This window comes from Lynx rufus, unplaced genomic scaffold, assembly GCF_022079265.1.
Source record: "Lynx rufus isolate CCGP_SWC_20201006 ecotype Redwood Valley unplaced genomic scaffold, mLynRuf1.p SCAF_3, whole genome shotgun sequence".
NCBI classification, from domain to species: Eukaryota; Metazoa; Chordata; class Mammalia; order Carnivora; family Felidae; genus Lynx; species Lynx rufus.
The window spans coordinates 32,525,920-32,553,498 of NW_025814845.1; the positions used below are offsets into that span (position 1 = coordinate 32,525,920).

General features: G+C 41.1%; 1 protein-coding gene across 4 annotated transcripts in view; it reads right to left on the reverse strand.

The window, feature by feature from the left end:
• Window positions 1-27,579, reverse strand: part of ATP8A1 (ATPase phospholipid transporting 8A1) — a 233,808-nt gene that overhangs the window by 18,410 nt on the left and 187,819 nt on the right. For all 4 annotated transcript variants that reach the window (XM_047092415.1, XM_047092413.1, XM_047092412.1 and 1 more), the window contains 4 exons: window positions 26,518-26,596; window positions 20,987-21,048; window positions 17,795-17,851; window positions 16,760-16,867 (listed from right to left, as the gene is read on the reverse strand). In XM_047092415.1, the coding sequence (XP_046948371.1) occupies window positions 16,760-16,867; window positions 17,795-17,851; window positions 20,987-21,048; window positions 26,518-26,596 (306 nt within the window). The remainder of the gene's footprint in view (window positions 1-16,759; window positions 16,868-17,794; window positions 17,852-20,986; window positions 21,049-26,517; window positions 26,597-27,579) is intronic.

Here is a 27,579-nt window from a genome sequence, read left to right on the forward strand (position 1 = left end):
TTTCTAAGCTTAAAAACAGTAAAAAAAAAAAACAAAAAACAAAAAACAAAAACAAAAAACTACAAAAAGAAATGCTGTAAAGAATGGATTTATAAAAATGTATAAGTGCCACATGTTTTAAAAGAACATAACTAAAAAGTAAATGATAAACAAGAAACTGGGAGAATGCCACAAATATATGAAATTCTGCATTAATATCTGATAATAAAAATAGACCATTTGTCTTCATAAGAATAGCTAAGATCCCAACAAAGAGGCTAAAGACCAGAGAAGATTTTCACAAAAGCAGCAGTAAGTAACCAGAAACATGGAAAAGTGCTGAGCTTCTCTGTAGTCATAGAAACACCACATATTAGATCAGATTTAAACAATTCACTATCACAGCTGGTGTGGGGGGCAACAGCTCTTTGTAACAATTTATATTTCTATTGGCAATGTACTCACCTTTGGGAAAGGTATTTGGCAATGTGCATCAAGTACATAAACATATTCATTCCTGTTAATTTGATAATTCAGTTTCTGGAACTATGTGCTGAAATTTGAGACAACTTTTGCATATAGGTTAGTATCCCATGAGACTTCTGTGGTCACTAGTCCTGGGAGCACTACCCCCGAAAAGCTGATGTAATGTCCCAAGGCTTAGTAAAGGTATAAGCAAACCATAGCAGCACCCTCTTGAAGGGTCACATCACAAAGCAGCATATTTGAGGCTTTGAGAAATCACTGTAAAGACCTCTACTGAACCAACCTTCCTCCTGTCTGTCCGTCTCTCCGTCCTTCCATCCTTCCTTCCTTCCTTCCTTCCTTCCTTCCTCCCTCCCTCCCTCCTGTCTGTCCTTCCTTCCTTCCTTCCTTCCTTCCTTCCTTCCTTCCTTCCTTCCTTCCTTTCCTCCCTCCTTCCCTTCCTTCCTTCCTTTCCTCCCTCCTTCCCTCCCTGCCTTCCTTCCTTCCTTTCCTCCCTCCTTCCCTCCCTCCCTCCTGTCCTTCCTTCCTCCCCTCCCCTTCCCTTCCTTCCTTCCTTCCTCCCTCCCTCCTGTCTGTCCTTCTGTCCTTCCTTCCTTCCTTTCCTCCCTCCTTCCCTTCCTTCCTTCCTTCCTTTCCTCCCTCCTTCCCTCCCTGCCTTCCTTCCTTCCTTTCCTCCCTCCTTCCCTCCCTCCCTCCTGTCCTTCCTTCCTCCCCTCCCCTCCCCTCCCCTCCCCTTCCTTCCTTCCTTCCTTCCTTCCTTCCTTCCTTCCTTCCTTCCTTCCAGTTTTATTAAGTAATCTCTACACCCAATGTGGGGCTCAAATTCATGAGTCACACTTGATCACCCAACTGAGCCAGCCAGGCACCCCTCAATGTTTTTTTTAATCAAGGTTTCTCTAAATGTATTTATCTACCATGGAATACTTTTGCCACAGTCTGCTTACTAGCACATCCCATGGAGCTAATTTGGGGGAATGCAAATATTCCTCGTGGGTTCTTTTGAATAGCAAAACATCAGTGAAAACTAACAGGACACCATGTGGCTGGTTATGTAAATGTATACCCATATTAGAGAATATTATCCTAGCTGTTAAAGATGCTGTTCACAGACTGTAATTATTAGAAAACTAATTGTCTAAAAGAGCCCTAAACAAAGGGAAAGGTAAGATATCCTGCTATTCTGTCAGGAGGCTTCTGGTATCACGTAACACACACCCTGAGAAGGTTAGTGTTTTCTATTATCTATATGGGGATCAGTCACAATCTCTTCCCGTGGCTTACATCTCTTGCCTGTACTTCAGACTGTCCAGCTCTGAACTTGAACGTTGCACAGTTACTTTGAACTTGATCCGTCTCAAATTGAACACACACTGTTTTCCCTCCAAACCTGCTCTTCCGTTGTGCACTCTATCTAGAGAATGGCTTCGTCACCAACTGTGTATGATGCAAAACTGGGCTCTAGTCTGGTCTCTTTATACCACCAGCTTCCGTTGTGCACAGTATCTTTGGACCTACTACGTGCTTTTTGCCAACCCTGCTGCCATTATCCCCGTCCCAAAATGTGCCCACAATTGCTAAAAGCCTGCAAGCTAGACCTCTGACTCCAGTGTTGCTCTGCTTCTAGCCTTGTCTCCACACTGAGGCCAGAGGGACACTTCCAAAGTACAAATTAGATTTTAGCACTTCTTGGATTAAACCCATTCAGTGGCTTCGTACTGCCCTGAGGATAGAGTGCAAAATCCTTAACATGATTTCAAGACCTTGTCTACCTGACTTCTGATGACTTCCCACAAGTCATCTTTCAAGCCAGCCCCCATCTCTAGCTATACACGTGTCTCAGTTCTTGGGATGTTCCCATTTAATCAATTTTCACATCAGATTGCACTTCCTTCCTTAGACTTGGGTTAGCTGACACTACTTTGGGCTTCCGTTTTGGTGGCACCTATCACTCATTTTCTAGGTGCTTCTTTATCTTCCAGTTAGACCATAAACTCTATAAGAGAAAGAAATACATCTTGATGAATTCTCACAACCAAAGTGCTTAACCAGTAAGCAGGTACTCAATAAATGTTGATTAATAAATATGTTCTTACAATCCAGTGTTTGGAGAGACTGAAAGTCAAGAAGGCTGTAGCCTTGGGACTATGCTCCTGAGATAGGGCGGTTACAGTTTGCTCGGTTTCTTGTGTTCTGGCAGGAGTTATCCTGGGAGCAGCTATAACGAGGTGTTTATGTGATCTGGGGAGGTGGGAGAAAAGGTTGATCCGGCTCCTTAACAATCCTTTTTCAACCTAGGTTGTCTTTTCTGTTAAAAAAGCTGAGCAACATCCATTAAAAGCGACGTATGTCAAACTACCCCTTCCCTCATCTGAATCAACAGAAAGATTTCAGTGAGTGAACTGGGGAAAAAGTAGGATGACTGGAAAAGAGGACATTTTAGAGGGGAGTCGGGAAAGGATGCCGAACGTGCAGGAAGACAAGGAATGTCTCCTACCGACATTAATGAGGACTTTTAATAGCCACAAGAGTACTTTGCGACGTCAAATAAAAAGGAGGTGACATAATCCCAGCCTTCCCCATCTCAACAAACACAACCTTTATTCTGCCAGCTGCTCTGGCCCCAAACCTGAGAAGCCATCTCTGCTTTCTCCTTTTGTCCCAACTGCACATCCAGTCTTTGGCAAGTCTGCGCTGCTCTACTTAAAAACAGAGCCCATACCAATGTTCACAGCAGCAATATTCACAACAGCTAAAAGGTGGAAATACCAACAGACACATGGATAAATGAAATGCGGTTTATACATACAATTGGATATCAGCCTAAAAAAATGAAATTTGGACACAGGCTACAATAATAGATGAATCCTGAAGACACTATGCTAAATTAAATACGCTGGACACAAAAGGACATATACTCTATGATTCCACGCATATGAGGCACCTAGAATAGTCCCATGCAGAGGCAGAAAGTAGGATAGTGGTTGCCAGGGGCTGGGGGGAAGGGGGAACGGGGGGTTTCAGTTCAGGATGATGGAAAAGTTCTGGAGATGGATGGTGGTGATGGTTGCACAACATTGCGAATGCACTTAATACCGCCAAACTTAAAAATGCTTAAAGTGATTGGGGTGTCTGGCGGGCTCCATCAGTTGAGCCTCCGACTCTTGGTGTTGGCTCAGGTCATGATCTCATGGTTCATGAGTTCAAGCTCTGCATCTGGCTCTGTGCTGACGGTGTGGAGCCTACTTGGGATCCTCTTTCTCTCCCTGTCTCACTCTCTCTGCCCTCCCCATGCCCTCTCTCTCTCAAAATATACAACTACGTAGACTTAAAAATTGTTTAAGATGACAAGTAGTGAATTATGTACATTTTGTCAAATAAAAAATGTTTAAAACTTGTAAGGATTCTAAGAACAAAACCGTCCTCCCTTGCAAATCCAGACTCTACCCATTTGCTAGTCCTTCTGCCCTGGCTTCAGTTCCCACTGTGTCTTCTGATCTTTGCTCAAGGTCATCTTTCCAGTGATGCCTTCCATGACCACCCCAACTTAAAACAGCACCCCACTATCACAATAGTAGTTTCTATCCTCTTTTCTACACCACGGTTCTCCACGGCACTTACTACCACCATCCAGTGTGCTACAGAACAGACATACTTGTTTCCATCTCCCTCTCCTCCTCCCCCTTCCCTTCCAGAATATAAGTGCCTGAGGGCAGAGTTTTCGATTTTGTTCACTGCTGTATCCTTGGCAACTAGAAACTGTCCTACAGTTTCAACAAACTGTATATTTGTTGAAAGAATAAATTGTTGGATCACCTGGGTGGCTCAGTGGGTTAAGCACCCTACTCTTGATTTTGGCTCAGGTCATGATCTTATGGTTCCTGAGTTTGAGCCCCATGTGGGGTTCTGTGCTGACAGCACAGAGCTGGCTTGGGATACTTCCTCTCTCTGTCCCTCCCCTGCTCTTTCTCAAAATAAATAAACATAAAAAAAGAATAAATTGTTTAATCAAAGTTAAGTGTACAATTAAGGGTATTAAAAGAAAAAAAAAGACTGGACCAACATGTTAACAGTGATTACCTTTGAATACTGGAATAATGTTTTTTCTCATGTTTTCCCTATTTTCCTTAGTGACTCTAAGCTACTCACATAAATCAAAATTATGAATTTTACCTTAATAAGCAAAATTATCATCAATTTTCACTGATACAGAAACATTCAAAATAGTTATAATAAAACCACTATTTTCAGGCAAATCCTAACCTCTTTTTCTGCATTTAGGATTATCTTCCTAGGCTTAGTTACAATAATGAGGAGAAGACGTATTTGCTTTTCTCCCAAATGGTTCTCTAATTGGGAAGAACAGATGATTCAACAGTGATCCTCCTGTTCGGAAACATAAACAATTTGTTTCTTTGTGTTTCTGTCATTTGTCTGATTTTCTAGTTTTCTCCTCATCAACCATATACATATCTGGCTAAAGTCTCTCCTGTTGCTGCTGTGAATGGGACCTTTCATTTTCTTTGTGTAGGAGGGCTTATCTTTGAAGATTTAGGGCTTTTCCAAGGGAGTTAACAAGTTTTGGGGAAAAAAAATCCCAGCACTTAGTATATATAACTTATATATCCCATTACATGCTTCTTGGGATTTGGTCAGTAGGGTGTCGGACCCAAGAGGGCAACTGTTCTTTCCGGCCATGGCACCTCTGAAACATCTTGGTAGAGTAACCCTTCCTGTGCAGGGATGGTCTGTGCTATGGTGTGGCGACCCTCATATCTTGCCATCTCCCACTTCTCTCTTTTTTCAAAGCCATCCAGCAAGTTAAAAGCTCACTTAACTTCTCTCACCTGCTCCTCTCAGTTAATCCTTCTGGTCTCCTCTGTAAGCATCTTCCTCACGAAATCATTTTCGTCAAAAAAAATTCAGTGCTCAACCTCAGGTTTTCAGGTATTGTTTCTTTTCATACAAATTTTCTGGGTCTTGCCAAGCACGTCGCAGCTCTTGTCTCCCTACCGTGCCTCAGTGCTTCATCTCTGCTCTGCCAGCTGGATATTTCTTCAGAAAAGGCACACTCTGTGTCCACGTCCACTCCCATCTCATCCAGCCTCAGTTACCCAAGTGGTCATTTTCTCAGTCCCTAGTCTCAGGGGAACCGGGAGAGCTGATTCACAGAACCTGAGATACAAGGATCCTTTTGGTACCTTGAAGGTTGAAATCCACAACTTGAGCATCTATATTTTTGCGGCAAAATATCAATTTTATGTAAATAGAATATGACTTAGTGTATCAGAACTGTGCCTCCTTCTGGCAACACAACCACGGATGTATGGGAACTTCATATCGGCTCATCAAAATCAACACTGCTTTTGGACATTACTGTGCCATTTGAATTTAAACTTGCAAATGTTTCTGAAAATGTCTCTGTGTCCAAGGCTTGGGAAACACCATGGTGTGACCCTGTCAATGTCTCTAAGTTGAGTGAGGCTTTCCCAGAGGCTTGAGCCTGTCTGTCTAAATTAATTGTGGTACCTGGGTGTGGGGTTGAATTTGGAGGTAACTAAGGATCACTGGGTCGGCACTAAGTGGTACATTCACCACCTGATACTTTAACCAGAGAAACTTCAAGCTCATAGGAACTTTGGCTTGAAGACATGAACTTCCACTGAAATCCTTCAGGGGCTACACATGTGTGATAGTGTAGCTCAAAACCTCCCTCTGATAAAACCCAAAGACAGAGGAATTCACATGCCAAGTTCCATGTTCTGGTGCTTATTACTGAGAAAGGTCTTTGATGTCTTATTTTAGCTGAAAAAAATTCTTGCAAATTTTCAATTATATCATATCATATTCGCGTCAAAATTTAAAATGTTTTTCACCCCTCGTAGTTTATTATTAGCATTTATCTATCACGCCCTCTGACCCAAATCTTTATTCTATGGTTTCAGGTACTTTCTAGAACACTATGTATTTCATCACAATGAAAAGCCATTTGCCATGGCTTAAAGTAATGATGTTGATGACACTTAAGGAGGTTTCTGTGACCGAGTCTTTGCTTAACTTTTCAACTCTAGCTCCAGACATTCTCTACCTTAGCAACCCCAAAGTCCTTCTTTGCTTGGGCTGCCCTTTACTTGGAAAGTCTTTCTCCCCCTCTTCTGCTAGCCGCTGTGTATCCTGATCACGGTAATTAGCATCCATCATAATTACCTGTTGATCTGTTATTTTATCCACAAGACTCAATCTCCCCAAGAGGACTCTCTTTTTTCACGTAATGATCCACTGACACCCATTATAGATCTTGACACACAGGTACTCTGTAAATCTCAGTTGTATTGAGCTGACTTGGGCTCTTATATAGGATGAATTATTACTTTCTCCATAAAAACAGACAGAGCAGAACACCCAGAAAATAACTAAGGAGAAGGGTGTTTCAAATAAACTCCAGTATGTTTGCAATTATTCCCAGAAGCTCTTGCTTACTCATAGACAAAGGAAACCCTTGGCTTGGAATATTCCAAATAAACAATCAAAACTCTTAGAAAATAGGCACATGGCTCCAAATCATAGACAAATATGCAAATTAGATACCAGCTCATAGCATTTATGCGCTTTCCCTCCCAGTGGACATTTCAGGATGGTGGTGAGGGGCTCAAGCAGGAGCGATCACCCTGGGGGACTCAGAACCAATATTCCATCTAGCTGTATGATGCAAGTAGCAGACTTTGTTTGTATCTCCACCCTCTGGCAAAGGGAGTAACGAGAAAATAAACGATTAAGAAAGATGTTCGGAGGCAGGGCAGGAAGAGTTAGTTGGGACCTGAATTGATAAGTTAACTTTTTTAAAAAAGGAAAGTAAAATTTCACTCTGTACACGTATATACTGAGAGCTGAACATGCAAAATAATCTTTCTGAAAAGGAATCAAGAGCGCTAGGATATATGTGGCTCTGAAACTTTATTTTCTAGGGATCTAGTTCCCAGACAGTGAAAATAATTAAGAACAGAATTTGTTTTGTTTTAATCTTATTGTACTATTTTAAAAAATGAGAACAGAATTAGTAACCAAATATTCTTTTTATTATAAGAGAGATAATTTAAAAATGTTATGATGTTCCTGGGGAAGTTGTGTAAGACAGGGTTCATTATCTCAGTGCTCAATCTGTTTACCTCTTCTATCATTCCTGCAGGTTTTTATAATTTTGTGATGGCTCTTTATCTCAAAAACCATCTCATAAAACATCAATCGTTTGATTACTAGTAATACAATCTGTGAAACATGCTGACCTATATTTCAGATTGTAGAAAATTATTTTCAAAAAATTTTAAATTCACTCTCCAGCTTTATTGAGACATAATTGACATGTGACATTATGTAAGTTTAAGGTGTATGATGTGTTGATTTGATACATTTATAAATTGCAAAATGGGTACCATTAGCATTAGCTAACACCTCCATCCTGTCACACAGTTAGCATCTCTTTTAGGAAATTATTTTTAAGAAACTCAAAAATTCAAAAAGCACTCAGCTATAAGAAAGACACAGAAAGGTTGTTAAATGGCTTAGGTTGAAAAATTACTGACTTTCATGGCAAAATTTTCTAGTTGTTCCCCAGTATATCCCCTCTCCCCTTCTTAGATGCAAACACTTGACTCTTGGCTGGACACTTTGTCCTCTAGCTCAGACTATATTCCTCTGGCTCTCTTGTTGCAGCTAGGTGTGGCTGTGTTACTAGTTCTTAGCCTGTGAGATCTAAGTCGAAATGTGGTGGGTGCTGTCTAGGAAAGAGCATCAAAGATAAAAGGTTAATCTTTCTTCTTCCTCCCTTTCTTGTTGGCTGGAATGTTGGTAAAGTGGCTAGAGCTGAAGCAGCCACTTTGGACTATGAGGAAGTACACTAAGGTTGGCCAGTGCAGCAAATACAAGAAAGCTGGTTCTTGATGATGGTGCAGCTGCCATACCAGCCTTGGACTGACTGCCACCACTAAACTTCTTTTACATGAGAGAGAAATAAGTTGCTATCATTTAATCCACCTTTTTAATATCAAAAAAATATGCCATAACCATTGAGGAGGGCACTTGTTGGGATGAGCACCGGGTGTTGTATGTAAGTCAATCTGACAATAAACTATATTTAAAAAAAGCCATAAGATAACTTGGTATGGATGATACATGCTAGGAAGCTGAAGTGACAACATGGAACAAAGTAGCTTTTGACCACTCACTGATGATCTCTTTATCTTAAGATAAACAATCGTGTTCAGTTATGAGCTTTACTGAAGCAGATCATACAGTGACATTTGTGATTTCCTTTATGAGCATTTCTGATGGAATCCCAGGCCTGTTATCCAGAAACAAGCTGTGCTGGTCTCATGAGTGAGAATGCTGAGCTTGGGGGTGTGCTGATCTGCCCTCTGCCCATCTCACTGACTCCTTCCCACCCTCTCCACTCCAGCATTCCTGCCTCAGAGCATGGGCACCTTCTGTTCCTTCAGTCCTGAAATGTTGTTCTTTACGTACATAGCATTTTGAGTTTCAGCTTAATCATTCCTTCTTCAAAAAGACCATTTTGGAGCAGCCATTAGAGTCCTGCCCTTTAGCATATTATCCTGTTTTCTTTCTATCACTTTGTGAAATCACCTTTAGTCACGCATTAACTAACTTAGTGATTGTTTCTCCCTCCCATTCCCTGGTCCCTTCAATCTGCATGCTAATAGGGATCTGGCCTAATTAACTGATTACCTAGCCACAGTGCTTAGCACCCATTAAACACTCAACACACATTTATGGAATGAAGGAATACAAGAAATGAAGTGATTCCGGAGAAGAGTCAGAGCTCTGCCACACTAACAGCAGGCTTTGTTCAGTTTCCTGTGGTTTGCTCACTGCCATGGCACTTCGGGTGTACCACATCATCTCTTACATTTATGATATCAGCACCCCATCATTAGCAATGAGATTCTTTTTATCTTTTTAATGTTGATTTATTTTTGAGAGAGAGAGCGTGAGTGGGGGAGGGGCAGAGAGAGGGTGACACAGAATCCGAAGCAGGCTCCGGGCTCCGAGCCGTCAGCACAGAGCCCGACGTGGGGCCTGAACCCACGAACCATGAGACCATGACCTGAGCTGAAGTCGGACACTTAACCGACTGAGTCACCCAGGCGCCCCTCATTAGCAATGGGATTCTTAAGGGAAAGAACCAACTCCATTCATCTCTGCATCCTCCACTGCCTAATACGAAGCCTGGCATACATTAGTCACCCAATACACATTTGCCCTGCATTGTCGGAAAATATGCTGTACCTACAGAAAGCAATGCCAGTTCTCGTAAGGACCCTAAGGAGAGCTCTAATTTCAAAATGTCCTGATTTGCCATTAGAGTTGTCATATCCATAGCTCTCTTTGCTTCTTCGTGTTTCTACGTAGGCTTCTCTCTACAAAATGGGCTTGGAAGTGGCTATGCAACCAGCTGCCTTAAGGACTGTGAAAGTCTGGCCTGTCTCATTTACCGTCAGGGGCATGAGGGCTGTTGACCAATGGCATGTTTTCCTGGATGGGCTTCCAACTGTTGGCTCACTGAAGAACATCTGAGAGAATTCAGCGTAGTTGTTCCCTCTAGTCTCCTTGGCTAAGCACAGTAACCTTGGATGAAGCTTCATCGTATTGTAACACTGCCCCACCCCATCGGCAAGGGCTGGTCTTGTGACCAATAAATCATTACATGCTATCTAGGTAATTAAAAGCTGATAGATGAATAAGGACTATTTCAACCAGGAAATTCCTCATATGTAAAGTAATTTATCGTGTCGGTAAAGTGGGCAACGGCACAATTTAGGAAAATCATAACACTAATGTTGTTTATTAATACCGTTCCTACAGGGGTGACACCAAAGAGTTCAACAAAGATTTTTATTGTTTTTCGGAGAGACTTTACCAACCTCAATCAAGAGATCTGAAATTCTGTAAAACACATGCTTGTTCCTTAACTTCAATTTCCTTCGGTAGTTTTATAGATCCCTTAGGCCAGGGAAAGCAGAACCAGACGGCGCTTGGGAGGACTTTACAGTGCGTGTCTGCAAAGCCACGATGAATTTAAAAGTTTTGCCGATACTAAGCTTCTGGTATTAATTGTGATATGAAACGATCCTCGATGTAGCTTCCTTTTCAGTTTTTAATCTGGTGTACTAACCATAGTGACTAAAATATTTTCTTCTGGAAAAAAAAAAAAAAAAACCCCAAAACTCAGTAACATCATCTAGACAAGTCGGAAAAGCAGGCTAGCATATGTTTATATAACATAGCACTTCTCCCCAGGGTCTACCTTGCCCCATAAATTGTTGTACTGGTGTGAAAAAATACAAGTCAGGTCTGAAAAAAAAGTCCTTCTCTTAAATCACAACCATATTTGTGAAGAGGAAGACAGCGACATATTTAAAGTCACAGCCAAGCCTGTCGCACTATTTTCTTTTTCTTTTTCCTTTCCTCAATAATTTCTCATCGTCGGATGTTCTACCTTTGCATCATCCACTGCCCCCACCCCGATATCAGCATTCGGTCGTAATAGTTAATATTTCAATATCTGTGGTACTGGAATACTTGTTAATCATTATCGTCGAATCTTTATTCTGGACAGAGATGTAGAATTACTGTAATGGAAACAAAGTGCAGAACTATAGGAAGGAATGTTCCCAAATGGGAACACCCTGCCACCAACTGAGAGCCACCCAATCTGGCTGTAGCTGGAGTAACTGAAGACTGCATTAAACTCTGAGATATTTGGGGAACAGATTTTTGGAACTTCACGCATGTAGAATGTGCTGAAGTAAGGGGGAAAGAAGTGATCTGATGGTGTGAAAAGAACCCTCGATCTGTGATAAATGAGTAGCTCTTGAGTACAGCTGAAGATAGAAATAATATATACAGACAACACATTCCTTACTTTACTGACCAGATGGAAGTCTTTTGACTGGTGGCACTGATAGGAAAAGGCATCTAACATCTTTAAAGTTGATGAGGCTGGCAGGAAAGGCCTTAGTGGAGATGGGAGAAGAAACGTAAGAAGAAACAGAGAACGGTGTGTAAGGAGGTTAAGGGTACAGACTGTGTCTGAGTTTCAATCTCAGCTCACTCAAAGCTCTGTGACCTTGAGAACATTATGTAACCACCATGTATCTGTGAAATGTATAACACAACTTACCTCACCGGGTTGTGTTAAATGTTCAGTGTTAAATGAGTGAAGGCATGGAAAGTGCTAGAATGGTGACTGGCCTTCAGTAAATGAGGACCTATTACCATCAGAGTGGCAACCGTACATTCTCTAATGATGATGGGATGATTGGGTTTTCAATTTTTTGTGTATTTTTAAAAAAATGAGAATGGTATTATTTATACTGGTATCACTGTTAAGAAGAGCCAAGAGTCTAGGTTATGAAATGAGATGGAATTTCTATAAATGTATTTAGGAAGTTAGGTAGGTGTTGAAAAGGGATAGTTAAAAATTTGGGGACTTTTTAAGAGAGATGGGCCAACTGAGGGAATTTTGTAATTGGCCAACTTAGGGAAACTGATGAGGGCCCCAGGTATCCCAGGAAATAGATAAATCAGAGAAATCAATGGAGTGCAGGCAACATAGTTCCAGGAAGGAAAGAAAAAAAAAAAGACTTTCCCACTTGGGAGTAAGGAAGATCAAGGGCCCCAAAGAGAAGGTATTTCGATCCTTAGGATGTTAGCGGAAACCAGAATTTGAAAAGAAAACCTGGGGTAACTTCTCTAGGTCACTTGCTATTGTTTTGCTTACCACAAAGGTTTATTATCTGGGTTTAAATAAAACAAGGAATGCTTGAAATCAAACACAAGTGCCTGGAGAATATGGTGTGTGCACAGTAAATGTTGGTTCCCTTCCCTTCTTAGTGTTGCAAGGATTTTCTTTCAACATGTTGAAAGATACAACTCTGTCTTCAGATGGGGCTGCAATGATGAACTAAGAATGTAGATTGGAAAGGACTATAAAATCCTGATCTATGTGTGAAGATGCATCAAGCTGAATATAGAAGCATGAGACCTGTACCTGTAAGTTGCCTAATTTGTGTACAATTTGCACCCCGAGATCCTGTTAACTAGAGCAAAATAGTCTGTGCCCTTGCAACATTTAAGATGTTCCTCTGGAGGAACACAGAGAATCAAGCACACAGAGAATCTGAATCTTAGGAGTTGGAAGGCAGCCTTGGATGTGCAGATGATAGATTCTGCCTAAGAATCACTGGTGGCCCACTGGCACAGAAAGGGTTTCCTCAATGAGCCCAGCATCCTATTCTGCCACTAGACGTCACTACATATTGGCTCTTTAGATGTTCTATTTGTGCTGAAATCTGCCTCTGTATCTTCTGTGCATCTCTGCTTTCTCATCTGTAGAGTGGTTATAGCCAGTCTGCAGTGAGGATCCGGGGAACAGAGGACAAGCACTCCTAACGAAATTCACAGACAACACTATGGGGTCTGCCTTGGCTTCTTTCACTCTCACTCCTGCCATCTGGTCTGTCGGCAAACCCAACTGGCTCTACCTTTAATGGAGATTTGGAATCTGACCACTTGCACCACTGCTGTCCTCCTGACCCATGCCACTGTGATCTCCTGCCTGGGTTACTGTGATAACCTCTGCAAAGGTTTACAACACAGCAGCCATGGTCCTGCCATGAAAACCTAAGTCAGATCCAGACACTTTGGCTCTTGATTTGGCCATAAGTAAAAGCCATAAAGCTGTATGGGAAACACGACTGAAATCTTGGCTCTTGGCCCTCCTTACCTGCTATAATTTTCTCTATAATACTTGTACTTGTCTATATGTTTCACTTAACTATTTGTCTGTCTTCTTCCACTAGAAAGGTGAGCTGAGAAGCACATGAGTTTTTGTCTGTTTTATTTCCTAATGAATCCAGTGTCTAGAACAGTGCCTGAATGATTGAAGGATCTCAACAAATAGTTGGTGTATTGACTGAATGAATGCATATAAAGTATTTAGAGAAGTTCCCTGGATACAGTGTTCAATACACTAAGTATTTAATATACACTAGGTATTATTTTTCCTAGATCTTGGTTGCCTTTTTGAATAACTGCTCTGTCTTGCTGACGCCACACAGTGTATCACCATCCCCTAAAATATCACCTGGACCAGGATGGGCCAGTAGGGCTACTATTTTCAGTTCTAGGAATTCTGGACTATCCTGTGGGCCCTTATTATGCTTTTAGGCAACCAAACATGCATACATATTTAATTAATTGTTTTGTTCTGGGAGAAACTGCTGCCACATCAATATAGGAAAGAACTGGGGTCCTTGGGTAGAGTCTTGGAATTAGACACTGAGACTCGGTAGGGGTTGCGACAGAAAGTTACTACACACCACACCACGAATCCTGTGGAGGAGCCTTAAATCCTGGGAGCTACCCCGGGCCCCGTGTTTCATTATGTGGATCACATAAAACATGTCAAGTTGAGGAATGCTAATATTTATACTTATCCTGATGTTATTTATAGTAATATATTACTATATGTAACACCCAATAATATATATGTAGTATATAATATCATTTTGCTATGAAAGTTAACAGATGAATAAATCTTATTCAAGATGGCTGGCCAATTATATATATATATATATATATATATATATATATATATATATATACACACACACACATATGTGTGTGTGTGTGTGTGTGTGTGTGTGTGTATAATTGGCCAGCCATCTTGAAAAAGATTTATTTATTCATCTGTTAACTTTCATAGCAAAATGGTATTATATATATATATATATATACATACATATATATATGGTATACATATATATATGGTATTATATATATGGTGTGTATATATATGTATATATATGTGGTATAATACATACAGGTATAAATATTGGTACATAAATAAATTTTTCATATATTTTCATGTTTGTATATATGTATGCTATGTATCTGGCTACACTCTTGACTGAAATATAGAATTTTAAGCTTAGAAAAATGTAAACCTAAGGGTAGTTGCTTCTTTCTGAAATTAAACTGGATTATAGTAGAACTAGTGACTCTCTACACATAATAAAAATGTTCAAAAACTGGGGCACTTGGGTGGCTCAGTTGGTTAATTGTCTGACTGCTGATTCCCGCTCAAGTCATGATCTCATGGTTCATGAGTTCTAGCCCTGCGTCAGGCTCTATGTTGGCAGCATGGAGCCTGCTTGGGATTCTCTCTCTCTCCCACTCTCTCTCTGCCCCTCCCTCACTTATGCTCGCTCTCTCAAAATAAATAAATAAACTTAAAAAAAAGTCCAAAAAATTGAGTACTGCTACAAATATTCTTGGGATCTAACCCTAGTGCCCAGGAAACAGTAAATGTAAATTCTCTATCCCTGAGAATATGAGTGGCATTCTTATTAAACTCTTTTTTGGCAGTTGCCATGAGGCTCATTTGCACACGTGCATACACACACACACACACACACACACACACACACACAGCAAAAGACTTTGTAAGCACTAACTACTATATAAATTTAAAGTATTCTTTTCTTTGAATAAATTCAACAGTCTTACAGTCAAGTCTACAGCTAAATTAATCCATTTTTCATATTTTCAGTGGAGCCCCAGGTATTTAAACACTGTATTCAAAGAATCAGTAGTAATAACAAGAAAAAGAATCCCTATTAGCACTTCCCCCTGTATGTGAAGTGAAGAGAAACGTGATGGAGTACCGACATTCACTTCACTTTGAATTAAACACAGCATCACCGCAAATCTCAAGAGATGATATTAAGTTCTCTGTGTGGGTAATACCAGGAATTCTACAGGCAAGGGTAGAATTATATTTGGTTGGCAAAAAGCCAATCAAACTTCACACTTCTTTTAGAAGTAGGTGGCAAAGACTCTGTTCTTGTCATCAAAGCTGTTGGCTGCAGTGGCTTAAACTATCTGAATCTCAACATCTTCTGTGACATGCATTTTGAAGATAAAACATTAAGAAGTGAGGTAAAATGAGGTCTAATGAAAATGATATTGAATTGGAATTTTAACCTCAGGGAAAAGCAGGTCCGGTGAGACAGAGAACATCAAATAAAAACAAAGGACTGATTTTCCAAATGGTATCTTCAGACACACATAGTCTCTGATTTTACTTCTTCAGAAAAAAGGACTCTAAGCAAGGTAAGCAGATGCATTCACAGCTTTCTGTTTTCCTCACAATACATGCTGTAAATTTTCCAGAGTTCATAGTACATGTTTCCAAAGAGGCCTTCACCTCTGGTGGAAGGAAGTACATGCTCCTTGATACGTCTGGTTTTGCTGTAATAGTATATAATACCTCTCTCTAATAAATTGAACCACAAAATTTTTTTTCAAATGTGTCTGCATTCTGCTAATTTATAAAAAGCAGGATGCTGTCAGATAAAATTTCATGAAAATGATCTATAAACCAGACTGTCAAAAGTGAAAGGTACTCAGGCAGTACTTAGGGGCAACAAATCCATGGAAACCACTGAAAATCTTTCCTGTGGCTGCAGGACAACAATGTACTGTAATGAAGCTCACATTTCCTTGATTTGCAAGTTACTGTGAGGTCACAGGAAATCCTGAAATGTTTTCCACATTTTCTTTTATACATTTTATGTCAAATTTCCTGCAATTGAAATCATAAACCCTCCTACTGCTGGAATCTCTTCTGAAGGAAAGGAGATCTTGTGACACTCCCCCATGAACACCTAATAACTCAATTCCTACCAGTGTAACCAGAACCTAAAAGACAGAATTGAAAATGGACTGTGATAAGGCTGAAACGTCAGATGCCCTAACTCGTTCAAAATGAAAACTAAACCAATCTCATTAAGACGACTCTAAAAGTGCATTTAATCTAGTGACGGTACACTTTTCCCTAGAATGAGAGATAACAGAAGAAATGACAGACTGTCCCAAAGACATCAGCTAACCATTTCTCCAAATCTCTGATTCAAAATGTATTTGTGGATTTATAGTCTAATTTTAAAATGGCATCTTCTAGATGGAGATTCTTAACATGAATAAAGCTCCTGACCACATTTTAGTGTTCCAGCTAGGCTTTTGAAAGGGTAAGTCAGATTTAAGTAGAATGTCCAAGTTTAAAATGTTCTCTCAAGATTTATCACTTGCAACTGTGGAAATTAAAAATAGCTTTTAAATGGCCAAATACTATTTTAATACAAATCCATGGCAAACAAGGTTCGTTAATGAACATCAATTTTTAAGATTAGTTGGATCGGGAGTTATCAGGACACATTACCTCTCCTGACATATCAGGGGCCATCGGAACAGCAGGCCACAGAGATGAGTAGATTCCAAAAAACACCACCCAGAGTACGATGCTGCCCCAAATCGCAATATGGCTGAACTGTGAAGGAAGAGAATCTGAGTCACGAGACTTTCAGGTAGGCCAGCTCCACAAACACTAATGAAGCTTTCACAAACTCCCTTATTAATTTTTTACTACATCCATCAAATAGTATCTATAGGAATTTCTAAATAATGATGTGGGCGTGTTTAACTAGATCTTTCATCAGGGCTAATGCTAATGTCTTCCAACCATGGCTAGGATGTTTGTGCTACTGGCATTTAGAAGTGTTCCGTCTCTGTCTCTTTTGGGGGCTTTCTCCTCCGAATCTCCTCTTTTTCATCTGCTGCCATCTTTAACCTCCTTTGTTTTCACTTTGCATGCTGTCTCGGGGAGAAGTTAGACACGTGGGAGAATGCTACCTGTATGTTGATGACGGTCAGCTCCACATTTCTTGTGCCCATCTTTCTCCTGAACATCAAACTTTCATTTCTTTTTGCTTCTTGGGTCTCTCTACCTGGATACCGCGAAACTAATGTTCTAAACTGGAACATGTTTTTACCCAAACTGGGTATTTACAAATATCTGAGGACAAATTTTTGCTAATATTGCTGGTCTTCATAATCATTTTCCAGCGGGTTTTCTGCCAAATGCATCTTGCGACACATTCTACTAAGAAAAGACTCTTAGTAAAATAAGTTTGGAAGCCTCTCTCCTTCCTGGGATATTCACAATACACAATAATATATTAAAGGCTCTGACACTCTTGTGGTCAATAAACCTACTTCAGTTTTCTTTATTCACTGTTTCCAAATCAGACAAACTAGAATCCCCAGTTCTCCTCCTTCCACCCAAGACCCCTCACGATGAACAAACTGTGGGACCAGGGAACAGGGATACATAAAGTTAGTATAAAGAACAACAATGTTCACAGTTAACACCTAAGTAAACGGGAAATGCCTTGGTTGTGGATAGAGACACTCTTACCCATGTCCAATATGAAGTCTCCAATCCAGCTTTCAAACACACGGTTATCACCACAAACTAAGACAGAAGGGAAAATGTTATTTTATTTCATAAATGTGACAGTTCCAATGATTGAAGTGAGGTTTATAAAGACTAAGTATTACACTGTGAATTAGACTATGGGACTGGTAGATGATTCACAGCTTGCCTTGTATGTCCACCAAGCAAAGAAACAGGTGGGCTATCTGCACATGGTGGCCGTGGCCACTCAGAACCGCCCACTAGCAGCATCACACTCCTGCCACCATCCCTGCTCTCCTCACCTGCACAGCCTCACGGTCCATCCACGAGGTTTGTGCCTGCCGTTTCCTGTACAATTCGTGAACGGTGAATGCAAACCTGCGGTAACTTGGATTCAAGTGTGCTTTAATTTGATTTTAGGGGCGCCTGGGTGGCTCGGTTGAGCTTCCGACTTTGGTTCAGGTCATGATCTCACGGTCTGTGAGTTCGAGCCCCATGTCGGGCTCTGTGCTGACCGCTTGCTCAGAGCCTGGAGCCTGTTTCAGATTCTGTGTCTCCCTCTCTCTCTGACCCTCCCCTGTTCATGCTCTCTGTCTCAAAAATAAACATTAAAAAAAATTTTTTTATTTTATATCATCTGTAATGGGGTGCCTAAGGTGGCTCAGTCGGTTAAGCGACCGACTCTTGATCTTGGCTCAGGTCATGATCTCACGGTTCATGAGTTCGAGCCCCACATTGGGCTCTGCGCTGACAGTGCTGAGCCTGCTTGGGATTCTCTCTCTTCCTCTCTCACTGTCCTTCCCGTGCTCTCTCTCTCTCAAAATAAGTAAAATTAAAAACTTTTTAAAAACATTAAAGAAATATCATCTATGAGACTTAAAGCCTCTACTTTCCGAACTTAAGAGATAAATTCTAAAAGTAATATAACTGGCTGTTTAGAAATTTAAACACTTACTCTGTAACTCTACGTACTTAAAAACCCTACCGATTAGGATATAAAAGCCTGTTATGCCCTCCATGATGCACACACCCGTTATTGACTCTGCTACTAACTCTGCAGTAAGGGAACCTGCTGTAATGAACTGCCCTGTGTTTTTGATAGGGTGGCTCAAAGGTTAACTGGACATGCCCTGGAGTCACACTACTTGTGCTCAATGCGCCACCATTTATTAGGCACTTTGGTCAAGGCACGAGGCAAGTTACTTGACATGTGTGTTTCCGCTCCTTCACCTGTAAACTGGGACTGATGTAGGTCACCTCCCTCACAGGGGTGTGGGTATAAAACACTAAGACCAGTGCTTGGCGCTGAACTGTTATCTGCTATTATCTTTTTATAATTAAAAATGAAGTTCTAAGAGGCGCCCGGGGGGCTCAGTCGGTTGAGCGTCCGACTTCATTCAGCTCAGGTCATGATCTCACGGTTCGTGGGTTCGAGCCCCACGTCGGGCTCTGTGCTGACAGCTCAGAGCCTGGAGCCTGCCTCGGATTCTGTCTCTGTCTCTCTCTCTGCCCTTCCCCTGCTCACACTCTATCTCCCTCTCTCAAAAATGAAAACAGTAAAAAAATTTAAAAAGTATAAAAAAAAAAGTTTCAAAGCCTGTCAGTAGTCAAAGGGATTCTGGGCACTGAAGGCGGTGGCAGTGTGACACCAGCCTCGCACGGGTGGTCAGGGCATGCTTGCTAGCTCTGTGTTTCAGGCACTTTCAGGGTTTGCAAATGACATTAGGGGCTTCCCCGTGGGGTCATAAAGCCAGGTTCAAGTGAAGCGTTTGGGCCTTCTCAGCAAGATATCTAACGGCAATTTAGGATTAATATCTGTAGAAATAAAACTCTTAAAACCCTATAAACCCTATAAAAGTTCAAAACTAAGAGGCGTAGGTTGACATAAAGAAAAACGCCTTCCTGAGACCTGAGTGCCTGAATGTGTCCCTAAAACACATCCATGATACATCCTCCGATTAATTTCTAAACGTACTCTATCAAGTAGTTACTTGTTTTGGCACCCACGCTGCATGAGACCAAGTCACCAGCGCCCCTGACCCGACACACTTTCTCTCTCTGTCACTACTTCAGTTGGTTGATGTCAATGGAAAGAAGACCTCTGGAAAAAACTTAATCCCTCTGTTACTTACTGGCCTTAACATCCTATCACTCGGTAACTTAAACACTTGATATTTAAGCATCATAATATAGTTTTTCTACCAACTGAACCGGCCACACTGACAGCCACTTAGTATTTGGAGCAGCACACTGCCTTCATCAGGAGGTCATGGACAGGGACACAGGATTAGAGAGGAGGGAATGCTGGTCTGAGAATTCAGAGTTGAAGGTGAGTAGAAAACTTACCAGACACCAACCACGTGACCTCGGGCATTAGCAGTCAAGTAATAGTTTTGACTTTTAAGGTTAAAGTGGTTTTAAAACATTTTTTGGACCTTTATGGCAGGAACGGGATTGCACGCATGTCTGCGTCCTCCGTAAGTGTTTGGATAGTGACTTAACACAGTGGGTTCCATCCCTTGTGTGGATGAAATGTCCCCAAAGAGTGATTCCTCTCCCATTTCAGTCATCATGAGACTTTAGAATAATTACTGGTTAAATACCCAAGAACAGTATGATAATATTTGCCATAAATTCAGGAAAGCCAAAAAAAAAAAAAATTAAGGGCAGTAAAATAAAAATGAGGAAAAAGAGACAAGGAAGAGAAAAAGGGCAAATGGGCGGCACTAAGAGTAAAGAGGGAATACTGAAACCAATAGCAACCAAAGTCTTGTAAAGTCAGTGAGCCTAAATGACATATTAAGAACCTAATATAAAAAAACCTCTTAATAGTCAAAACATCTATTTTCATTTTTATTTAGATTATTATTTTTTAATTGATTTATTCTTGAAAGAGAGAGAGAAGGAAAGAGCACACAAAAGTGGGAGAGGGGCAGAGAGACAGGGAGAGAGACAGTCCAAGCAGGCTCCACACTGTCAGTGCAGAGCCCTTCACGCGGCTCAATCCCATGAACCGCGACATCATGACCTGAGCCAAAATCAACAGCCAGATGCTTAACCAGCTGAGCTACCCAGGTGCCCCTCATCTTATTTCTTTTTTAAGGGGAAGTGTAAACAACTCTAAATCCAGCAGTGCACACAGTTAAAAGCATTTGATTTGATATACAAACTAGGCAAATGTTCTGCACTCACCGTGTAAACAAAGTTTCCCAACAGCAGATAATCAGAGGTTTTCCCATTTCCAAATACGGTACCTATATGACAGGAAGAGAGGCTTGTTAGAAATGAAAATAAATGAGGTCCTTTCAGAATCCTTTCAAATATAAATCAATTTACATGTGTTAAACAAAAGAAGGGGAACCAAGTGGCACACAATAGAGCCAGCAACTAGCGAATTAAAAAAAATTGTAAGAAGTCTCACAAAGTCACTATGAATGTGGGTCACAAAGTGAAAACAATTTTTCCAAAAGCCAACATGAAGGGGGAAAACCGACTTGTTAACCAATTCTTAGGATCCATGAGATGGGGAAAAAAAATCGAACTAAGTATTAAGCAAAGCCTAATGTTATGGACATTGAGACAGGAAAGCATCCTGAACCCTTAATAAAGAACTCTGTTAACAATATAGATGAAGGTTTTAGGGAGGCTTCGTACTTTCTCTTCATAAAGTTGTTGGCATTGGTCCAAAAGGGATTCATAAATGCAACTCACAGAAGACCGAGGGCACCAATATGATTCCAGGCATATAGCTCTTGGAAGGTCTGGCTGAATTTAGGGGCATATTTTTTTTTTTTTAATTTTTTTTTTCAACGTTTATTTATTTTTGGGACAGAGAGAGACAGAGCATGAACGGGGGAGGGGCAGAGAGAGAGGGAGACACAGAATCGGAAACAGGCTCCAGGCTCTGAGCCATCAGCCCAGAGCCTGACACGGGGCTCGAACTCACAGACCACGAGATCGTGACCTGGCTGAAGTCGGACGCTTAACCGACTGCGCCACCCAGGCGCCCCTAGGGGCATATTTTAAAGTATTTTGTTATTCCAGAAATGACTAACTAATGTGGCTTTAGATGAAGGGAGTGGTAGCTAACAAAGAAAAATGATTACTGTTAAAAAAATTAAAGAAATAAAAATAAATGAATAATCATATCATTGGCACCATGGAAAAATGTAAAACTCATGGCATAGGCGATACGATATCCTATTTATACAAATAGGCAACAATATTTATTCAAAGTCTCACATGCAAGGACAAAATATGTTAACGTATGGGATGAACCAGGCAGAGTGGCACTGGTATGAAAAGAAGGAATAATCAGGTGAGTTTGGGCGACACAGACTGGGGCTTGGTTCTGTGACTAATTGTATCACGTTAGTGTATAATCAATCTCCAGCCAACTCAGTTTCTTCACTTAAAAGATGAAGTGAAACGAACCACCCTGGAGGAGTTTTGAGATTAAAATGAGGTGTCATATGTAAGGCACCAAGCACAGTGCCAGTACTGGGAGCATGTGGTAGGGGCTCCATGATGTGGCTCTACCCTCTCTGAAGTTTTTGGTTACAAATAGTCAGGAAGGGTTGCTTAATGGCTTGGCAATAGAGAGGACTCCTCTCTGTGGGGGTATTCCATGATTAGGGATATAGGAGCTGACGTGCTATGTCTTATGAGTACAAGTTTGTGGACAAACTTGTAAGTGTCTGCAATTAACCTGCAAATTTCCATACAACCAAATTAACATACTCATAAATCTACAAAATAACTGAAAGTGTCTTATGATCACTTCCTGTTTTCCACGCATTTACACAGGTCCCTTAACCAAAATATATAAGTTATCAAAAATGATCACATTTGGGTCCAAGTAATAAGCCTTCTGGTCATGACTGGTTCATCATGAAGAAGCCGAAGATTCATTTGAAGATCACATTGAGAAAAAAAATTAAAAGCCTATTGTGGGGTTTGTTGGATTCAGCATTTGGATCATTCAGGCAAATCATTTGTTCTCATGCTTTCTCATCTCTAGACTCCTTTGCACTTAAAAATTATTGAGGATCTCCAAAAGCTTTTTTGTTCGTGTGGTTTATATCTATCGATGTTTACTCAGTTAGAAATTCAGGCAGAATATTTAAAAATACGTATTGATTTATCTAAAAATAATAGTAATAAACACAATACATACAATACAAACAGATTTTTATAAACAATATTCCCAGAAACAGAGCAGGTTAGTGAGAAAATTGGGCACTGTTTCACATTTTTATAATCTAATGTCTTGCTTAATGGAAGGCAGCTGGATTCTCATATTGTTCTGGTTGAAATATATGAGGGAAATTCAACTTCACGGAGAGATGGAGTCATAGAGGAGTGTTTTAAGAATCTTCTCTAATGATATTCTTTGATACTACATCAAAACTCAACAAGTAGTTTCGTGAAGGTTACACGTGGGACCTGAAACTGTATCAGTGAGCTTTCAGTGCTCTAATTACAGTAAGATCGGTGGTTCCACTTGACATTTTGAGTGGATCTTCAACCCAGGCAGGATTCTGCAGCCTCTTGAAAGTAGCTGGTTCAGGTCAGAACTCGCATGGCGCATAGGGCACTCTGCCCGGTTCAAGTCTCACTGGTGCGCAGCACAACGGCTTTCTGCTCCCTTCCCGTTTTGTCACACAGAATATTAATGAGACGTGCACCAGGTTTCAGGATTTAACAAAGGTATCGGTTTTACAGCTTCTTCAAGGGCATGCTTAAGTGAAACTGGCTTCTGTTGTTGTTTTTTAATGTGGGTGCCTGGCAGGGAAGAATACCACTGCCCAGTGGTCCGGTGGTACCACTATGTGTGCTAAGGTATCAGCAATTTTACCCGCCTTGCTTTTGTATCAGCCGTGAAAAAAGAAAAATCACGTCTGGATAATACGATAAAAATTTTGAAATTTTGACCTCGGGTAGCCCAAAAAGGTCAGGGGTATTTATAGGTGTCTATAGGCCATACTGTGAGAAGTAAAGAAATGAATATTTCGCTGTACTTTCTATAGCCTTACATTTCTCGTGTACCTCATCCTTTCAAGAGCTACAAAAACAAAAACAAAACCCCAAATCTAAAACCTCTCCTTATTTAAAAATTAAAAATAAGGCAAAAAAACCCACAACAAACCCCTCAACATTAGAATGTTACAAGGTAATTTATGCCAGATGCCATTCATGTCGTAAGAAGAGAAAGCACGCGTGCCCTTGACTGGGCTAGGTCTACAGGTGGCACCCTTTTTATCAACTGCCTCTGCTGACAGTAGCTGGCTCGGGCAGTTTCTGGGAAACTGTGAACATGCAAAGGGAGTCCTAGGATCTGTTCGCCAGGAGGTGGAGTTACCTGGGAATTCCTTTCAAACTCTGTCACTGTTCAGGTGTTTTTAGATGCTACTCGACTTGAGATACTTTGGATAACCAATTTCTTTTTTCTAATTTACAATGCTGAAATATCAAGAGATGGCCATGTGTAGTCTTTCATACCTATATTGATTTTGCAATCTGAAAATAAGGTTTACGTAGGGAAGTTGTCTAAGGTCCCACATCGTACCCTACATCTCAATGTCCCACGGCTCCAAAGAGTGGAAGCAATCTAAATGTCCGTCAGTGGAAGAATGGATACGCAAAACATGGGAAATCCATACAACGGAGCATCATTCAGCTGTAAGAGGTGAAGTACCGATCCATGCTGCAACTTGAACCAAGGCCACATATTACGCGATTCCATTCTTCCGAAACGTCCAGAACAGGCAAACCCACAGACAGCAGTGAGTGGCTCCCAGGGGCTGGGGGGGGGGAGGAGCGATAGGGAGTAACTAACGGGTATGGGGCTTCTTTAGGGGGTGATGGGAATGTTCTGGCATTAGACAGTGGTGAATTTGGGCAATTCTGTGAATATACTAAAAAATGCTGAATTGTACAATTTAAAAGGTGAATTCTATGGCATGTGAATTATTATCTCAAGAAAAAAAAAATTCATTCTGGTTCTCCTGGGCCATCCGGGTCAAGAGGCTATACTCTAATTGGATTTTCTTACCACTCATTTCCATGGCTTAGAAAATGAGAACTATTTAGTGTACTGGCAGGGAAATTAACAAAGAAATGAGATGAAAAATCTCTGATTCAGACATGAAGCCCCCACCCTCCCTGTAACATTCACCCCATATGTGCCACGTGCTCCCATGAAGGGACAGTTCACTAACTAGGTATTGTTTTAAACACTGCAAGTACAACACTGAACCACACGGGAATCCCTTCTGGAACTCTGATTCTTTTTTTAATTTTTTAAAATTTATTTATCTTTGAGAGGCAGAGAGAGAGAGACAGAGAGAGAGAGAAAGTAGGGGAAGGGCAGACAGACAGGGAGACACAGAATCTGAAGCAGGCTCCAGGCTCTGAGCAAGCGGTCAGCACAGAGCCCGATGCGGGGCTCGAACCCACAAACCATGAGATCATGACCCGAGCCAAAGTGGGACACTTGACTGACTGAGGCACCCAGGCGCTCCTGGAACTCTGATTCTAACTAAGGAGAAAGACAATAAAAAGTGAGCAAATATGTCACACCCTGGTAGTCAAAGACCTCACGAAGAGGACAGAGGATATTGAGGAGGAGCAGAAGCAGAGAAGGCAGTGTTGGCGGCTCTCTGGCAGCCCAGGCCTGAGGCACGGAGGGAGAGAACCTGCTGGAATATCTGGAGGACGAAGTCAGCAGTGCATCCAAGTGGCAGGCTGGGGCCCCGCGGCCAGGAAAGCAGGGAAGACACAGGTGGAGGAGTTAACCCCGGTGAGGGCTGTGCATCTTGTTCTAAACTCGACAGAAGTCTGTGGGTTTGTGAGGAGCGAGGCACGTGGTCCATGTCCCTTTTACCAGGACCGCCTTGCCTGTGAAGAACAGGGCGTAGGAGGGCAAGAAGGGACCGGATGCTGGCTCTTCTATTGCCAGTCATTAACTCACAGCCGGCGGGGGAAGGCCTGCACTTCTAAAGGACGGACAGACCTCGGGTGGGGTAGGTGTTGTGTTTTCAATGCCTGTAGTTTGGGGGCAGAGGCCCCCAGCGGCCAGCTGCCTTCCTCGGGATCTCCAGCAAGGTCTGCTCCGGGGGACACGGCAGTACCAGCTCGAGAGTCACAGGGATCGCTTTCTAAAGTGGCTACTTTATCATTTTTATGTGCAGAGGCGATTCACCATCATCCTCTCTCTCAGGACTGACGGAATAAAGTCACTCCCTCAAAACAAGCAGAGGAAAAGCTTACACTCCAAGATGACCATAAAAACATATTAAAAATCTCATTCAAGATGTCGGCTCACGTCGACTTGAAAACACGAGCGTGTCTTATCAGGTTCAGTATAAAGGGCTTGGTACAAGCCTCGCAGGTATAATAAATGGACTACATAAAATATTAGGACTACTGTCTTCAAGCTCTACATCAATGGAGGAAAAAAAGAGCCCTAAAATTTAACTCTCTGCAAGTTTGGAAAACATGAGAAGTGGAGAAGAAAGGCTTTGCATATATTAAATCACTTTGCTCCCAAAGGAATAATAAAAATCTTTAAAGTGTGTACAGTTTTTGGATGCATGTATTTTAAGTTAAGGAAAACAGCATAAAATGAAACACTGCTATAATTTTTAACATATATTGACATTGAGTTATTTTTCTAAAAACGTAAAAAGTCATCTCTTAGCATTCATATCCTTTCTACTTACCATACTGAAGGGCTTTTAGTGGAAACCAAAACAGAATAACTGAGTGGAAGAGGCCATTTAAACAATGAACCCAGAAAACCTGAGGGAAAACAAAAATCCATGAGAACCATTTGCGATAAACTAGCTCTGTGAACTCTGACCTTTCTTTTTATCTGTGAGCTAGATTCACAAAACGTGTTTCTGTCGGGCCACCACTGTGAATTAATAGAACTGACAGACACTTTCTGCCTCTTAGACCTTCATGGGTCATTTATTTATTTTTATGTTTCTCAAAATGTTTTTTCAGCTTCACTGAAATTTTTTCTGCTTTCTGAAAGCCAAGTATTAAAAGTTTAAATTTCTTCCTGCAAAGGAAAGTAATATTTAAAAGACACGTAGATCCTGAAATTCTTTAGGTGCGACTGTTTTCATAATTCCAGAAGAACAGACTTTTGAAAAGACTGTAATTTGGTGAAATCCCTACTTTCTCTTTCCCATGTGCAGTACAAGTGTAAATGCTTCAATGGTAAGGATGTAATGCATCCTTTCTCTCCCCCCACCTCTCTCTCTACACACACTACATGCTAGAAATAACAGGTACACCATTTGTGTAATTCTTTACCGCACTGCCACTGTTACTGAATTTATAAAAGGCTTCCACAACTTTTAACACCCGTCAACGTCAAAGTTCCTACAAGTGTAACGTCGTTTTAGTTAGTACTTCTCTATATCGATTGTACTTTAAGAACAAGGGAGCATGTATGGCTGGTACTTTCTCCGTGGCAGGGATGTGCAAGATTAAGTTATAGAAAAACCATTTACAATTCTTATGGTCCTTTGAAGTGCGGCAGTTTTGTCATTTAAAAGTGCTTCTTGCAAGCAAAACTTATGCTAAATAAAACTGGCATGTATTAATAGTTTTAAGCTGTTCAAACAACAGAAATTAAGTTGCCTGCCTCCCAAAATTTTCCACTGTGATCTCAATCTCCTTTGTTAGCTCACCCAGCCACAGCGGATTGTATGATCCAATTTACGCTCCAATACATTACACATTTGAACTTGTGTTACTCATTAACCTTTGTC